Here is a 19185-nt window from a genome sequence, read left to right on the forward strand (position 1 = left end):
TATTTTTCTCCCATAAACTGAGAAGTACCTGGAAGCAGAAGCTCTAGTATTGAGCACTGAAAATTAGTCTGGGGCTTGGGTGTACAGCGATGCCTATAGTAAAGCACTGGGAAGATACTTAGACCAAGGAAGAAATTTATCTATTAGGAGGCATGAAAAGGAATGGTGTGACATAGTGTCAGAAAGACAGGTTAAGGGGAAATTGTGGTGGATCTTGAATTTCACATGAAAGGAATTTGGACCACTGAAAGATTTTTGGACAAAAATGTGACGTGATTCAAATTTTATTTCAGCATGAAACCTCATTCTAATATAAGACATTTTGTGAGCTGTGAGAATTGGAGGGACTAGGAACAGAAAAGCCAGTTGGGAAAGGAAATATTAGAAATAGAAGAGGATAGGGAGCAATTAAAGATTTCGGAGATGAAATAGTAAGGATTTGACAGCTAGTTGAACATGTAGGAGTCAAGGGAGAAGAAAGAAGCATACTGTACTTGGGTTTTGAGCCTGGGAGATTTGAACTGTTATGGTACAGTTGATGGAGGAGGAATATGGAGCAGTTTTGTGTGGGCCGAGATGAAAGTATTTTGCATATATTCAATTTGAGGGGTTGGTTGGATTATTTGAGTTAAGTGGATATATTCACCTGAAGTGAGAAAAGTAAGATTACAACTTTAGATAGAAATTTGCTCTTTCTGTTTAGAGTTCTGTCATCTGTGTAATCTTTTTTTGCTTTTAAGTATGTATGTAATACATAAAAATGTATGTAATTATAGAAATACATGAATGTATAATATAGAAATATAAATATACAGTTAGATATTTGCTTGCTCTTCTACTTTATTCACTTTGGCTTTTTTGTTTCTATTAATCATGGTAGTATGATATAGATGGGTATAATATTATGCCTACTTTTAACTTTTGTGGATTTGACATTTTTTTCTTTATGTCACTTTCTTTCATTTGGAGTATTTTGTTTCACCCATTCATATCTCATACTTTTATCCAAAAAATGTTTTATTAAAATTTATTCCTTTGCTCCCTTTGATTCTAATTGCAAATCTACTCACTCAGCAGTTTTCCCTTAATGTTTTCTTCTTTATTTCTTGAAGTTAACTCAGGAATCGTTCGTTCATAGCCCTTTGTTTCATTTGGGGGAGAAAGGACTAAACATTTATTTGTTCAGAGATATTTACAAAGCAGTTTATAATGGCTGGCTGTTTCTTAACTAGCTTATAAAACTAGGTTTTCACTTTACAGTGAGGAAACTGAAGGATGAAGACACATCTAAGCTAGTAAGTCAGTTAGAGGTAGAATTTACCACATTCATCTGATAGTATTTATATTGTTCCCCTTGTTCACTTCTTAAACTGAAATTATCTTTTCAATTTTGAGAGGAAAGATGGAGGTGCATATGTACGCAATTCAGTTGATCACACTCCTCAGCTTTGGCGTACTAAGTATAGTGCCTCTAATGTTATTCTCCCTTTGTTCCCCACATGATATCTAATCCCTTACTTCTCAGGAGTAATGTGTATGTCAGTATAAACTGCATATAGTGTTATTTTGTGTTTGTTTAATTTGTATAACTGGTATTGTGCTGTAAATCTTGTATCTTTCTTACTTTTTTCGTGCTAAATATTGTATCATTTAGACCTAATCATGTAGCTCGAGATAATTCTTTCTTATTTCTTCATAGTGGTATTCCAATATATGTGTATTCCACATTTTACTTACTCCTCATTGGTGAACATCTAGGCTGCCTTCAAATCTTTGCTACCATGAAAAAAAATAAACCGCTGCAATGAACCTAATGTTTTGTATACTTTTATACTTTCTCTGGATTCTATGCCTAGCGAGCTATGGGGTTGCCTGTGTATGTATGGGATACGTTCCGCCTCCTTGCCTCTAACATGGCTGCTCAAGGTTCACATTCCCATTTGCATTGCATGAGGGTTCTTGTTTTCTGCCCTATACTTGCTAGCACTTATTATCCAGTGTTCTAATATTTGCCAGTCAGATGGGGGTAAAGTATATGCTTATGGTTAATTTACTTTGCATTTCTCTAATATAAATGCAGTTGATCATCAGTCCATGTACTTTTTAGACATTTAAATTTTCCTCTGTATATTTCCTATTCCTATTCTTTGAGCATTTAAAAAAATTGGGTTTTCTGTCACTGTCTTGCTATTGCTTTGTCAGTTTTGCAGATATCTTTTAACAGACTTTGTATTGCCCTTTGTGGAACAGAAATATTTAATTTTAATGTCATCAGACCTATCACTTTTTTATCTATGACTTATGCTTTTGGAATCTTATTTTTAAAATCCTCCTCCAGTCTGAGATTATAAAGTTATTTTATATTTTCTTCTCTTATTTTTATAGTTTTGTCTTTACATTTATGTTTTTCATTTAATCTGAAGTTTATTTTGTAGTAAGGTATGAAGTAAAGATTTAATTTTTTCTCCATTTGATGAGGCAGTTTTCCTAAGACTATTTACAAAATAATCTATTTATAAAATAACCTAACTTTTTCATACTAATTTCTTATGCTAACGTGTTTCTATATTTCTGGATTCTTTGTTGTATACTACTGACCTATTTGTTCCTATACTAGTAGCACACTCTTTTTTTTTTTTTTAAAGTAAACATTTATTTATTTTTGGCTGCGTTGGGTCTTCGTTGCTGCACACTGGCCTTCTCTAGTTGCGGCGAGCGGCGGCTACTCTTGGTTGCGGTGCGCGGGCGTCTCATTGCGGTGCCTTCTCTTGTTGCGGAGCACTGGCTCTAGGCGTGCGGGCTTCAGTAGTTGTGGCGCGTGGGCTCAGTAGTTGTGGCTCGTGGGCTCTAGAGCGCAGGCTCAGTAGTCTTGGCGCATGGGCTTAGTTGCTCCGCGGCATGTGGGATCTTCCTGGACCAGGGCTCGAACCCGTGTCCCCTGCATTGGCAGGTGGATTCTTAACTACTGTGCCACCAGGGAAGCCCCCACTGCTCCACCAGGGAAGCTCCACACTCTTAACAATGGTTTTATTATAGACATTATATCTGGCAGGGTGAGTTTCACTTTTTTTTTTCCTTCTAATATCTTTTTGCCAAATTCTTTTTTCTAAAATTTTTTTCTGGTTAGCTATATATGCACCTTTATTCTTATATATAAATGTTTTATCAATTCTTAAATATCTTTCCAAACTCCTACAAGCTGTTAGATGAGGATCTCTTTGAATTATCGTTTTAAGGCATTGAACATAGTTTTTATGTCCATTTATTCAAGTCTTCTTTTAATATTTTCATAGAATTTTAAAATTGTCATCTTAAAGTCTGGTATTTTTTATAAAGCTAATCTAGAGGCTTTATGGTTTTAGTTTCTATTTAAATGATATCTCGATTTCTGTAACATTCTCTGATTACTCCTTGCTGGTATAAAATAATACTATTGATTTTTGCATGTTCTTGTGACTGGGCACTTGCTGAACTCTCTATTAATTCTAGTAGTTTGCCTGTTGATTCTTTTAGGTATTCTGTGTATCATATCATCTGAAAATAATGACAGTATCATCCCTTCCTTTCAAATCTTTATTTCTCTATTGTTGTCTTAATGCATGTCCAGTACTATTTTGAGCAGTGAAAGTAATAGGCAGTATCCTTTTTTGTGCCCTACCCCAAAAAGAATGCTTTTAAAGTTTCCCGTGTATGTCTGTTTGTTTTATTGTAAATGGAATCATTTAAAATTACATTTTCCAATATGTTGCTAAAATGGAGAAATCCAGTTGGAATTTTTGAACGTTAATCTTCTATATTTAGCCACCTTGCTAATGAATTCAGTGATTATTTCTAATAGCCAGGACGCTCTTGAGTTTAATAATACACTTTTTAAACAAACATTTTGTTATCCATGGGACATCATCAAGAATGGTACCTGGTACATGTTCTGACACAGAAGCCTGCTCTCCACACAACTCTATTACACTTTCCTCATTTAGTTAAATATCTTAGTCTAACACTATTTCTAGTACCATATTAGGGCTGATTATAGTAACGCATGTGGTTCTCTTTATCTTTGCTCCAACTTAATTGCATCTTCTCTTATTTATACTCTAATTCTGGAATTATTAACAGAGGGACTGGAGGTAGTTTTTGAATTCCATAGCATTGTTTGTAAACTGTTTGTGTATGTGTATTTTTCTTGGAAGAAAATAGTTATCAGATTATTATAGGTGGATTATCCACCCACCCTCCAAAGTTGAAAAACCACTGCTCTAATATATCTCCTTTAATTCTTTTGTCTTTCTTCTATCTGTCAAAAGTAGTTTCTCTTCGAATAATAGTGATAGCTAGCATTTATTGTACACTGACTACATGCTAAGCATTGTTTTAAGTGCTTTGCATTTAAATTCATTTAAGCTTCACAAAACTATGAGGTAGCTGTTATAATCTTCACTTTACAGACAAGAAAACAGGCACAGAGAGATGAATAACTTGCTCAAGATTCACAGCTAGTAAGTAAAGCTGCCAGAATTCAAACACATTTAGTCTGGATGCCAAATCTGTACTATTAACATCTGAGCTATGCCGCTGCTTAGTACACAAATCAGTTTTTGAGGAGTACATGTTATTTTCTTCTAGTTTTAAGTCTGTAAAAGCCACTATCTTATTGCATATTATACTCTGTTTGATCTCAATATGAATACTCTATAGACATTTCTTAAAGTATAATAATATAGTGATTGATTTGTTGATAGTTGAATAGACATACGAGAATAGCAGACAAAATTGAAAACATCTCAAGTGTCCATCAATGAAAAACTGGTTAAATAAATTGTGGTTTATTCATACAATGGCATACTCTGCAGAAGAAAAAAGAATAGAAAGTTTTCTATGTGCTAATATGGAAATTTCTCAAAAATATATTAAGTATCCCAAGGCAAGGTGTGCTATATTAAATGAAAATAGAGGAAAAATAATGGTACTCATATTTGCTTGTGTGTGTGTATGTATGATACTCTGGAAAAATACGTTAAGAATTATGGTCAGTTCTTACCGAGGAGTTGGGTTAGTGAGTTTGAGATTTGGATAGAAGGGAAAAAAGAATGGTGGAGAGACTTTTTTAAAAACAGTATCTTTTTATACTTCTAGTTTTTTAAATAGTGTAAATATACCACTGCAATAATTTATAGGAAAAAAAGTACTTATTTTTTGAACAGGTAATGTATTCACATTTTTTAAAATTCAAAAGGTACAAGAAGATATTCTATGGAAAAAAATCTGTTTTACCCCTTTCACTAGCCACTTGATTGCTGCCCAGTTGCTATCAGCTTCCTCTGTATTATTCCAGAGACATTTTATGCATATACAAGAAATATGTGTGTGTGGGGAGGGTGTATTTTTTTTTTCTTTTAGTCCTCTTTTTATACATTGTTCTTCAGCTTGCATTTTTTTTCCCTTAAGAGTGTATCTTGGAGATCATTTCATATTCAATACATGAAGACCTTCCTCATTTTGTCTTACAGTTTCAGAATATTTCATGTATGATGTACCAGGATGTATTTAATTAGTCCCCTATTAATAAACATTTGGGTTATTTCTAGTCCGTTGCTATTTACAAATGATACCGCAATGAATAATAGTATGCACAAGTTATTTTGCATGTTTTTGATTGTATTTGTAGGATAAATTCTTAGAAGTAGCTGAGTAATACTCCATTGTATATATGTACCACATTGGGAAGCTGCTGTATAGCACAGGGAGCTCAGCTCGGTGCTCTGTGATGACCTAGATGGGTGGGATGGGGGGGCGATGGGAGGGAAGTCCAAGAGGGAGGGGATGTATGTATACATATAGCTGATTCACGTCATTGTACAGCAGAAACTACCACAGCTTTGTAAAGCAATTATACTCCAAAAAAAAAAAAAAAAGTTTATGCACACACACACACAAAAATCCTTAGAAGTGATTTGCTGTTTCAGCATTTGCATACTTTTGTAGTTTTGATGGTTATTGCCAGAGTACCTTTCATTGAAGTTGTACCAATTATGTTAACACCAGTGATGTGTGAAAGTTTCCCTGTACTTGTGTCTACTTAGTGTGTTATCATATTATTTAATCTTTGCCTCTAGATCTTTGGTCTAGGTAAAATATCTCAATGTAGATTTTTTTTTTTTAAGGTTGTTTCAATTTACATTTTTCCTAAGGTTGAGCATTTTCCTTATGCAGAGCCATTTGGTTTTCTTTACTATGACCTACTTGTTACATAATGCTTCTTTTGAAAATAATTAGGAAATGAAAATGACTGGGAAAATCATTTAGTATCTGATCTTTTTTTTTTTTTTTTAAGTCATTAGGGTTTTCTTTTCTTTTTTTTTAAAATTAATTAATTTATTTATGGCTGTGTTGGGTCTTCATTTCTATGCGAGGGCTTTCTCTAGTTGTGGCAAGTGGAGGCCACTCTTCATCGCGGTGCGTGGGCCTCTCATTATCGCGGCCTCTCTTGTTGCGGAGCACAGGCTCCAGACGCGCAGGCTCAGTAATTGTGGCTCACGGGCCTAGTTGCTCCGCGGCATGTGGGATCTTCCCAGACCAGGGCTCGAACCCGTGATCCCTGCATTGGCAGGCAGATTCTCAACCACTGTGCCACCAGGGAAGCCCCCTAGTATCTGATCTTTAAAAAAGTATCTCATGAGTTTTTCTTTGTGTAGAATAATCTGACACTCTCATCTATTTTGTACAAGTCAAATGATAGGGAGGAATGAGCAACTTTTCTTTCATTTTTTTCTTCTTTTATACATTTTTCCTCAGGTTTCTTTCATTTTAGTGACCCACTTTTGGATTCAACATCTGCTTCATGAGAGGCCAAGTAATCCTGAAGTAGTCTGTGAATCCCAGGGGGAAAAATACATTTATGTAGATCTTTGTTCATTTTTATCCATTGTTGGATTTCCTGTCATAAAGAAGATGAAAAAGTATTGCTATTTTCCTACCATTAGTAGTTCCCATTGTCTCAAGTTGTTTTTGTGCCTTACATTAGAACATAAATGCCCTCTCTCAATAGAGCAGGAAGATATAACAGCTGTAAATATATATGTACAAAACAACAAAACCCCAAATTACATAAAGCAGAAATTGACAGAATTGAAAGAAGAAATAGACAATCCGCAATTATAGCTGGAAACTTCAGTGTTTTTTCTTAGTGATCAATAAAAAGTAGATAGAAAATCAACAGGGATAAATGAGACCTGAACCATACTATCAGTCAGCTTGATTGACATCTATAGAATACTCCACCAAACAATATCGGAATGCATATTTTTTACAAGTGCACATGGCCCATTCACCAGAGTGTACCATATGCCAAGCCATAAAGCAAGTAGCAATAAATTTAAAAGAATTGAAATCACAAAACATATTTTCTTACCACACAGAATTAAATTAGAAGTCAGTAAAAGAAAGAAATGTATAAATCCCAAAATGTGTGAGAATTAAGCAGCACACTTCTAAATAACTTATGTATCAAAGCAGAAATCACATGGAAATCAGAAAACACGTAAACTGAGTGAAAATGAAAACACAGGATAGCAAAATTGTGAAATGCCCCTAAAATAGTTCTTGGAGAGATATAGCTTCAAATGCTTATATTTAAACAGAGGAAAGGTCTAAAATCATTTATCTAAATTGTTACTTTATGAAACTAGAATAAGAGTAAATTAAACCCAAAACAAGTAAAAGAAAGGAAATTACAAAAATCAGAGCAGAAGTCAATGAATAGTAAAGGAGAAACAGTAGAGAAAATCAATTAGTTCAAAATCTGGTTCTTTGCAAAGATCAATAAAATGGATACACCTAAATGTCAGGAGCTCAGCTGAGCTGGGAGAGAGAGAACTGAGCTGCTAGGTACTGGAGTGGCTGATTAAAGCAGGAAGCCGCACATGAAAGAGTTAAACCTTTAATCACTTACTGTGATAGTATAATCAAGAGGCTAAAATCAGAGAAAATGCTGATTCCCCGTTCCATCACCTTCATAGAATGAAATGGTGTACCGGTTAAGGATCAGGTGGATCAGCACGGATGTGGGAATCTGTTAAGGGAGCCTCAAACAGAAGGTTCTTGCAGTGTCATGAACTCTGAGGTGGAGAGGGGGGTGAAGGGGTAGGGATAGGAGTGGAAGAGTCCTGGGTACTGAGTCAGAGTGGGGAAAAGTTTCTTGAAGGTTTCAGCTTTTTCCCTTCATAAGGTGGCCTTGGCAGAAGTGTCAAAGTGACCCCTGCCCAAGGCCTCAGATAGAGAGGCCTAGGAATAAAGGTGCCAGGCCTGGGAATGTAAATGTGTGAAAGAGCATGACTGGCCAGGGGGCCTGAGACCATGATTGCAAATCCCTTCAGAGACTGCAGTGCACTGACTGTGTGCCAAGTCTGGTGGAGGGAGGGCAGTTTTCACCATGAGGCCTGCAAAGTAAAACCTTTGTAATTATCTGTAGTTAGTCCTGAAAAAACACACATAGGTTTTTAACCAGGAACCAGACTCCTCACTAGATTGATATGGAAAAAAAAAAAAAGAGAGAGAAGATACAAATTACCAATATCAGGAATGAAGGAGGAAACGTCCCTACAGAGCCATAAGAGAATATTATGAATAACATTTGCAAACAAATTTGATAACATAGATAAAATGAACAAATTCTTTGAAAGATGCAAATTACTAAAACTGACTCAAGAAGAAATAGAAAATTTTGAATAGATCTATATTGAGTAAGGAAATTGATTTAGTTATTAAACTTCTACAATTATTATCCTGCCAAAAAATGAGATCAACAACTTTATAACAACAAAGATAACATCATGATGAATTCTATGAAAAATTTAAGGAAGAAATTGTATCAATATTATATAAACTTAGTAAACAGAGGAAGAAGGGACACTCCATACTCATTTTATGAGGCCAGTTTTACCAATACCCAATCCAGGCATCATGAGAAAAGAAAACTACAAACCCATATCTCACATGAACATAAAAGCAAAAGCCTTAATAAAATATTACCAGTAAAAAGGATAATACACCGTGACCAAATGGGTTTATCCTAGGAATGCACATTGGCTCAACAACAATAAAAAATCAATAAACTTAATTTACCATATTAATAGAATACATTTTTAAAAAGCATATGCTCATCTCAGTAGCCATTTGACAAAATCTAACACCCTTTCATTTAAAAAAAAAAAAAAACACTGAAAAAAGGAATAGAAGGGAAAGTCTGATAAAGGGCACCTATGAGAACCCCATAGCTAATATCATATTTAGAAGTGAAAGATAGAAAGCTTGCCCACAAAGATAAGAAATAAGACAAGGATGTCTGCCCTCTTCCTGTCTTTTAAGCACTATATTGGAGGTTCTAGAAAGAGCAGTTAGGCAAGAAAAAGAAATAAAAGGCATCCAGATTGGAAAGGAAGAGGGAAAACAATCTCTGTTTGCAAATTAGATGATCTTGTTTGTGGAAAATTGTAAGGAATCTCTAAAAAGCTATTAGAGCTCATAAACGAGTTTAGCAAGGTTGTAAGATATATGATAAATGTACCAAAAAAGTCAGTTGTGTTTCTGTGCATTAGCAATGAGTAGTCTGAAAATGAAATTAAGAAAATAGGGTGATGGAAATATTCTGGAATTAGATAGTGGGTGATGGTTGCACAATTCTGTGAATATACTAAAACTCACTAAATTGTACATTTTAAAAGGATGAATTTTATGGTATGCAAATTATATCTCAAAAAATATATTGAGAAATTATTGTATCCAGAATATATCAGGAACTCATAACTCAATAATAAAAAAGCAAAAAACACAAAGTGAGCAAAAAATTTGAATAGGGCACACTTCTCATCAGAATGTATATGAATGACCAACAATACATGAAAAGGTGTTCAACATCATTATTGATTAGAGTACAAATTAATGTTACAGGTGTTGGTGAGGATCTGGAGTACCTGACACTCTTCAGTCATTTGCTGGTGGGAATGCAAAATGGTATAGTCAAATTTAGAAGAAGTTTGAGAGCTTCTTTAAAAAGTTAAGCATACTTACAGTACAGCCCCAAAATAAATAAGTGTCTACCAAAATAAATGAAAACTTATGTCCACATAAAGACTTTTATATGAATGTTCATAACAGGCTAATTTGTAGTAGTTGAAAACTGGCAACAACCCAGAATTCCATCAACAAGCAAATGCATGAACAAAATGCGGTGTATTCATCCAGTGGAATACTACTCAGCAATAAAAAGGAATGGACTGCTGATACACGCAATAACACGAATGAATCTAAAAATACTGCGCTAAGTGAAAGAGGCCAGGTACAAAAGACTACATACTGTATGATTCCATTTACATGGAATTTTTAAAAATCCCTAAACTATAATGGCAGATTATAGTTGGCAGAAAGCAGATAAGTGTCAGATTATAATGGCAGAAAGCAGATAAGTGGTTGTTTGGGGCCAGGAGTAGGGGCTGGAATTGATTGCAGAAGAGCACCAAGGAACTTTTTCAGGGGATGGAATTGTTCTAAAATTTTATTGTAGCAGTGGTTGCATGAGTATACATTTTCTAAAATTCATCAGACTTCACGTAAAGTGGGTGAATTTTATGGTATGTAAATTATACCTCAGTAAAGTTAGTTTTTAACATGCCTTATTAATGTATCTATACAAATGGGGGATTTGTGGCCTCATTTCTAGTGATTTAAAAAATTAGCATCTTTTTCAGCCTGCATATCATTTTGCTTTTTCATCTTTATTTCTTTTTTTTTTTTTTTTTGGCTGTGCTGCATGGCTTGTGGGATCTTAGTACCCCGACCAGGGATTGAACCTGGGTCCCGGCAGTGAAAGCGCCAGAGACCTAACCTCTGGACCGTCAGGGAGTTCCCCTTTATTTCTTCTTTATAGCGTATTTCAGAATTTTGTACTTAATCCACATAATTAGTTGTTTTGCAAACATGTTTGTTGAATGTCTGCTATGTGCCAAGCACCGGGAGGACAGAGCCCCTACTCCCAGGGACTACTCCCACAGTCGTAGAGGACACGCTAATTTATTTTTAACGTAGAAAGTATAAATGCAAGAACTGAAGTGTTTACACAGTATGGACGTACTAATTTTATCTCAATGGAACTAGGTAGTCTAAGGTGTCCATTAAGTGGGGTCAGGAAAGGCTTCCCTGAGGAGCTGGAATTTGAAGGATGTTAGGAATTAATTGATCCAGTGGACAGGGGAAAGTAGACTAACTTGCCTCCTAAATGGATTTTCAGTTAAATAAAGAGGGGTGAGGGGTATATTTTGGTGTTTACAAGACTAACAAACTCCTTTAAAAATCAACTTTCAAGATATGAGTCCTTGGATCATTGATTCCACTGGTTCTGTTATTACTAAGTAGAGCTTCAGATTACCTGGCACTTAGAGCTCTCAAGTTTTTAAAAACTCTACCCTCTTTTTATTTTTTTTATTTTTTAAAGAAAATCCTTTTTTTTTTTTTTTTTTAAGTATTTGTTTTTTATTTATTTTTGGCTGTGTTGGGTCTTCGTTTCTGTGCGAGGGCCCTCTCCAGCTGTGGCGAGCGGGGGCCACTCTAAATCGCGGTGCGCGGGCCTCTCACTATCGCGGCCTCCCCTGTTGCGGAGCACAGGCTCCAGACGCGCAGGCTCAGTAATTGTGGCTCACGGGCCCAGCTGCTCTGCAGCACGTGGGATCTTCCCAGACCAGGGCACGAACCCATGTCCCCTGCATTGGCAGGCAGGTTCTCAACCACTGCGCCACCAGGGAAGCCCTCTATCCTCTTTTTAAAACTGACTTTGTTTCACACTCATTCAGGGTCTAGGCAAACGATTTAGCACTGTCTGTTGTGAATTCCATGTTTTTGCTATTGTTCTTCTTTATCCACACTGACAGTCTATGTCTTTTTAACCAAAAGTCACTTTCCCTTTGCCCCAAATTAACATTTGCTTTCATAGAGTAGCTAGGTTCTATAGGCTATATTCATCAGATATGTGAAAACACTATTTTAAAAGTAAATGTATAAATGAAGCAGATGCTATGGCACTTAGAAGTTAAATTTCAAAGAGAAATATAATGGAAATATTGGATATAACAGCTCCGAACCTTTTTCTCTCTTCTTTGCTCCTCTTACTCCCCTCACTTTATTTAGTTGACTCAGTTAAAGTTTTCTTACTATCCAGAAGTAATTGATGAGAATGACACTTAAAATATCTATAATGGGAAATGTTCATGATGAAATGTCTTGAGAATTTTCTATTTCATATCTAAAAGGAAGAAGAAGAATTTTCAGTTCTTTCCAGCTGCCTGGGACTTCTGCCAACATTTTACCAAACAGAACATCCATTCATCAGTGCCTCCTGTCTGGATTGGCCAGTTCCAGCATTTGATATTATATCTCAGTGGTGTTTTGAGATAAATTCATTTACTGAAAGACATGCCGAACAAGGAAAGGTATGTAAAAAGAGTAATACTCACTTGCTATAGTGGTGACATGCTAATAGGTAAGAGAATAATGAAGAATTTAAAATTTCAGGTAATCTAGTCTTGGCAGTATTTATTAAACTAATTATTTTGAAAGAATGGTTTACTTATATTTATCTATGAGTGTAAAAGCAGAAATGTTTCAGTTAACAAAACTAAGGTATAGTGTGTTACTTTTAGTTTGTTTTAGGTCATCAGGTTTTTATTGAATACGTTAAATAGTCATAGCACTAGACTTGGAAGGTACAAAGGAATTTTAAGATAGACAAGGAACTTGTAAGCTTATTGGAAAGAGGACTGTCACATAAAAATTAAAGATTTGGACTTGCACATCTAAAAGATCATGTCTTTAACTTTAAAATTTGCTGACTCTATGCTGCCAGTTCGATGGGTAAAGGTGTTGTGTTGGAGATGAGGGAATTGGAAAGGTGGAGTGCTGACAGTGGTGGGTGGCTCTTAGTGCCATGGTTTGGTGCTCAGACTCTCTTTTCTCTAGAATTACAGTTTTTGAGAAATGGGATAATATGATGAAAGTCGTGTTTTAGGGAGGTAATTTTAGTGGCTTTTTTAGTAAGTAAAATTGACGTTATGGAGAAAGGGAAACCAGAGATTATTTAGTGGTGATGAAAATCTGGATTATTGTTTTGATAGCTAGCAGAAATTAGACAGAATGTAACCAATGCAAGAGACACATTTGAGAAAAATATATAGGCCTTGGTGACATGACTTTAAAATCTTGAACTCAAGTCATCAGAAGAGTAGTAACTAGTATACATAGTTCTGATGGGAACCTGCTCCTGCTTAAAAACCACTGACTATGGATGTCCCATTGACTATGGAGAAAGACAGGAAGCTTTTCATGGCTTTTCATGGCATTCACCATCTTGCTTGCCTTTCTAACTTCATTTCATACCACTTCCCAGCCACCACCTTGCTTAAACCACGGAAGACTATTTCTTAAGTATGCTATGCATTTTTTAAACATCTGTGCTATTGCTTATTGCTGTTACTTTTATTTAAAGCAATCTTCCTGCTGTTTTCCTATTAATTACCCATGAAGGCTTTGCTAAGATAAATGTTACCTCTTCTATAAAGCTTTATCTGAGAGTCCATCTCCCTCAATTATGTATGACAGTACTTTTGCCACTGTTTCTAATAGTTGCCATGTTTATCACTTGTTTGTTTAATGTGTCTGAATGGGGGCTCCACAAGGCAAAAATTGTTTCTTGTTTATTCTTGAATCCCTAGTTCTGGAAAGTGCCTGATATAGACTAGTCACCTAATAAATATTTGTGAAACAATTAAATGGTGGATTAATGTCATTGGGAGAAATAGAACTGATGAAAGGGGAACCGATTTCAGGAAAAACGAGAATTTTAATGTCAAAGGAACAATAGAAAAATTAGTATTTCAGATGGAGGTTGTCACTAGACTTAATTCTTAAAACATTGAAGTGAATAACAAAGGCAAGGGAAGCATAAATAATAAATGTCTCTGCTTTTGTTCATTTTCATTTTCTATTGAAATCCTTAAAGAGATATTATCTCATTTTATACTTTTTTTAAAAGGAAAGGAAAATTGAAGAAGTTAATTGAACCTTGTGTATTATGTATAAAAATATTTTCCTATCTAGTAATTGCTTTACTCACAATTATAGCTATAATCTGAAGTTATATTTTGGTGTCTGAAAACCTATGAGGAATGTCTTGGAGTAAGAGTTGGTTATTATTGTAGAACCAGGACAGGAGAAAAAGTGATGAGCATACCTAAAATTATTTTGTCTTCATATGTGCCATGGGTTGAGCAATAGATAAAAATGAAATCACTTGATAGTATAAGAATAAGCCTCCCTTTTTAGATGAATGATTACTGTTGTGAATATTGATAGAAAATAAGAATTTACCATTTAAATATATTTCATCTTTTTGTAAAATTGAGTGATAACTATTTGTTTTAGAGTGAGAACAGTACATATTTATTTATTTATACTTATGCAGAATTTTTATGTTATTTGAACGCACCCCTATCTGACCTGCATCCCTACACTTGTCCCTTTACTCTGTTCTATCTCGAACCTCAACTCTGTCCATTTGTCAACCAGATTTCTTTTTAACCAGCAACTTTAAATTTGAATAGAGAGACTTAGATAAATATAAACAGTGATTGGAGCTGAATAGTGCAACAGCTTTCCTTGAAAGATAGTCTGAATTACTGCTTCTCCTTTCTTGTAACAGCTAAGATTCTTTGATTGCAGGCAGTTTGGTTGCAAACCTCTGGTCTGTTTTCTCTGAAGCGCTACTGCTAGATGACTCCATCTCAACCACTTTCCTTCCCTATATATATGCTCCAAATTCAGATTCCTGGGAGAGAGAATCTGACTGGCCTAATTTGCATCATATGTGTACCCCTGTGATGGGGCAGGATCTTGTGATGGGGCAACACCATCAGATCTGTATGGAGCAGGAAAAGTGGTTATTTTCCAAAATAAGTTATAATGCTGCCAATGTAGGAAGGCAGATGAGGTTGCTAGAGAAATTGGAAAAAACAAACACTGGTGGCCTGCTACCTTCACATCTTACCTCCCCAGCACATAGACATCCTTCTCCTCATTCACAGAGTTTCATTTCTTCCCCTGTTTAAAATGATGTAACTGTTTCCTTTACAACCACAGATACAGCCACCATTTCCCAAATACCTAACCTGAAGTCACATCCTGTAGTTATATCATCAAGCTTCCCTGAATCCAGAGGCTCTGGGAGATGTCCATTCCTTCTGTGATTTATTGTTCTTACACCCCAATGGCCTGGAAATTTTTAATTAGCACCTACTCACCCTGAATTCAGTAGTAGGAGAAAGGAAAAGAGAATGAAAAATATTACAAAAATATATGCCACAACAAGCAAGAAAATTTTAAATTAGTCATAAAATTGTAGCTAATATACAGTCAAGTATATGACTTTCTTCTTTCACCTTCTTTGACCAGCACCTCAACTGGTTGGATTTATTTGAACAAAGATGTGATCCAAACTTTATTCTGAGAGGTCTGAGCTCAGTGATTTGTCCTGTCATGCTTATATAAGACTGTAATAGTTTTGTGTGAAATTTTTACCTTTCAGGCCTGAATGCACTAGGGGTGGGGGTGGGGTGTATCTCTAGTTTCGAACATACTGCTACCGGGGGTATTTCTATTTCATTTGATGAGATCACTCCCTCCAGACAATACTGTAAGCCATTCCCTTTCTTTTCCGAGTGGTATTAGGGAACCTAGAGTGGTCAGATGACATTTAGTTTTTAATTCAGTGGAACTATTATTATGTCCCTTGTTGGCAGATAGCACACAGCTTCCTTACGGTAGTACTGAAACCACAGAAGAATCCAGAATAGCAGGGAAACAGAAATTAAAGACCGAATTTTTAGGTCTACTTATGAGAGATGCCACCCCCTGGTTCCCAAACCTGTGCACTCCATCTGTAAGAGAACAATCACCCTATGTACTGGTTGCTTTTTTAGCTCGTATACCTCATTCTGTAGGAGCATATACCTCATTCAATAGGTGTTTCCTTCTAGTTGGTACCATCTAAAAATTCATCAGCAAAGTAGTTCATCATTTAAAAGACCAGTGATTTTTTTCAGATGATTGACTGTATGTTAAGATCAGTTAATTCCATAGACATCCACCTATTGCGTTACATCTTTATGAAAAAAATTCTTTGATTAGAGACCATGTGGTGTGTGCTGCTGGGTAATTTACAACCTAATCTGGATAAGTATCAAGTTCAATGAGGACAAATTGCTGTTCCTTCCACTGATGGAAGGGTTCCATATATAATGAACCCGTTACAGAATATGCAGTCTTTGGAGTCCGGGGTTGGGCACTGAGTACTGGCAAACAGCATATTATAAGCCCATATATTGTCCTTATCCTTGCTTCCATGGCTGCTTTATCCATGAACATATTGATAAACACCAAGCTGGATACTTAGTTATTGGACTGATTGAGATATATTATGGCTATAAGTAATGTGAGATGATCACCATGTGAATTGCCAGCCTCCATACAGTTTCTTAAGATAATAGATTCATACTACATTTTATCTGATTTAAGTGTTAATGAAGTAGCATCTAGAAAAAAAAATTAATGCTATTTCCAGTATTTTTATATAACTGCAAAAAATGAACAAAATACCCTGTAGGGAAATTTAACTAATTTGGTTTTGTTTTTTTTTTCACACTTACTGAGCAAATTTATGAAAAGAGTTGTAGCTCCAGCATTTATGGATACAAAAGATCTTAACAGCTTGAGGTGTAAGATTTTTCATCTTCTAGGAAGGAAAGATTATAAAGTATTGAAATAGAAATATGAATTATAACCATGATCTTCCCTAAAGAAAAAGCCAATGAATTGTTTGTTTATCTAAGAAAGGTCAAAAACTTGGTTTTGAAAAATGTGTATAACTGTTTAAAATTATGTATTAAGAATATTTAAAAACAAGTACATCTGTGTATATTTTCCATGCATGCTTAGTTATATTTAATATTTTTCTTTTAAAGTTAACAAATTTAAATGTTTTAGGTGCTTAGTCTAAAAACTTACATCATGTTTTAATTGAAAATTACATTAAAATAGAGAATAGTAATTGTTGAAGTACTATTTTAGTCATTTGTAAAATGGAAATGGGAAGAGTGTTAATAAAGAAAATAAGCCACATTCTTGGAGACAGATTTTCTTTTCTTTAAAAAAAAAAAGACCTTTTAAAAAATAAATATTTTGTGTTAGTGACTTAAATACATAGGACTAATGAATATTTTTGAATAATGTTTTAGGCCTTGCTTCTCCAAGAGTCAAGATGGAAATTGCCACACCTACTACAGTTGCCTGAAAATTATAACACCATTTTCCAGTACTACCACAGAAAAACCTGTAGTGTCTGCACCAAGGTTCCTAAAGATCCTGCCGTTTGCCTTGTTTGTGGTACTTTTGTATGCCTGAAAGGACTTTGCTGCAAGCAACAAAGTTACTGTGAATGTGTATTGGTAAGCAAGAGTAAATAGTATAAAATTTATGAAAACTCAAATCTCATCCCACATGGAAATGTGTTATATATGGTCAAGCCAGCTCTTCAAATTTAACTGCTCTTTGAATTAAATACACGATACGTATAAGGATCTTGTTTTTGTTGTTGTTGTTTTAAATCCAGTAGAAGGGTAAAAACAAAAACAATGACAACAACGAAAAAACACCTGGGGTTTTATTTAAGTGAGTAAAACTTATCGTAAGTGCAGCTTCAGTTCCTCTCCCGAATCCCGCTGCCCTTTAATGGTATATATGTTTAGATGTTGTGCTGTGAAACAGTAGTCATATATGCTGTTGTAGACACTAGCCTCTGAATTAGGTTTAGGTTAGCTCTTAATTGATTTCTTAGGTAATCCTTATCCAAATTCCTCCTAATGTATTGTTAATAAAGTATTAAGAATGAGTTAATAAGTTTAACTTAGGTGAAATCTGATTTTAAAACATTTAAACATTTCTGTATTATTTAGAAGATAAGGCATTCTTGATTTTCTTATAAAGTCCATTTGATTATGAAGTTCATTCATATATTTTTAATTTTTTTAGCATTCTCAGAACTGTGGTGCTGGAACAGGGATTTTCCTTTTGATCAATGCATCAGTGATTATCATCATTCGAGGGCACCGCTTCTGTCTCTGGGGTTCTGTGTATTTGGATGCTCATGGAGAGGAAGACCGAGATCTTAGGTTAGATGTGCATGGATATATCCACATGTTTTATTGAAGTTTTGCCAGTAAGAATAATGTACCATTCCTGACTTTGTAATTATAATAATAATTATTTTTTATTTCTGGCAGTCATTAATTTAGAGCTATTTCTATTTTGGGGGATATTTCCCCCATCATCATGTTAAAGAAATATGAAATAAACCAAATTACTATGTGAGATTTTTGCCATAAAGAATCTATTTTTAAAAATGTGTGTAAAATCTTCATTGTATTATATTACTTTTAATACTTTTTTTTTCCTTTTTATTCTAGGCGAGGCAAGCCTCTCTACATTTGTAAAGAAAGATACAAAGTTCTTGAACAACAATGGATTTCTCATACTTTTGATCACATCAATAAAAGATGGGGTCCACATTACAATGGGCTGTGACTCACCACCTTAGCATTGCATTATATCATTTTCATTAAGAATTTATCAACAATAAGCTTTAACTTAATTTGGGGGATTAACGCTTTTGCTGAGGGAAAGAAAGAAAACATACATTATAAAGCCTTTCCAAAATTAGGTGCTTGGTAATCACATTAATGGTATAATAATTTTTTTTTAAGTATATGGAGAGCATAACAAGTAACAAGTTAAATCATTCTTTAGTGGTCCTTTTTTTGTTTAAGTCCACAATTAATAAGAAGCACAACTTGTTGACAAAATCATTTAAAAATGATTCTCCCAACAATGCATATCTGCTATTCATTGATATTTAGAGTGGGTGTGATTTATTTAAAGTTTTACTGCTTCTTTATATCTGTGTGTTTTAATTTGCATCTGCTAAACGTAATGCATCCTTTCCCTCTGCCATTCTTGTGTTGATTTGAGATTTTTGCTGTATGTAATTAGAAAAAAATGTAAAACATGATTTATGTGAAATACTGTATAGTAAAA

General features: G+C 34.8%; 1 protein-coding gene across 6 annotated transcripts in view; it reads left to right on the top strand.

The window, feature by feature from the left end:
- The window catches only part of UBR3 (ubiquitin protein ligase E3 component n-recognin 3), a 225790-nt gene extending 207111 nt beyond the window's left edge, over window positions 1-18679 (top strand). For all 6 annotated transcript variants that reach the window (XM_059928068.1, XM_059928071.1, XM_059928069.1 and 3 more), the window contains 4 exons: window positions 12297-12476; window positions 17331-17540; window positions 18124-18263; window positions 18558-18679. In XM_059928068.1, the coding sequence (XP_059784051.1) occupies window positions 12297-12476; window positions 17331-17540; window positions 18124-18263; window positions 18558-18675 (648 nt within the window). In that variant the 3' untranslated portion in view covers window positions 18676-18679. The remainder of the gene's footprint in view (window positions 1-12296; window positions 12477-17330; window positions 17541-18123; window positions 18264-18557) is intronic.
- The last annotated feature ends 506 nt before the right edge of the window (window positions 18680-19185 follow it).

The sequence above is a fragment of the Balaenoptera ricei genome, chromosome 7 (assembly GCF_028023285.1).
Source record: "Balaenoptera ricei isolate mBalRic1 chromosome 7, mBalRic1.hap2, whole genome shotgun sequence".
NCBI classification, from domain to species: Eukaryota; Metazoa; Chordata; class Mammalia; order Artiodactyla; family Balaenopteridae; genus Balaenoptera; species Balaenoptera ricei.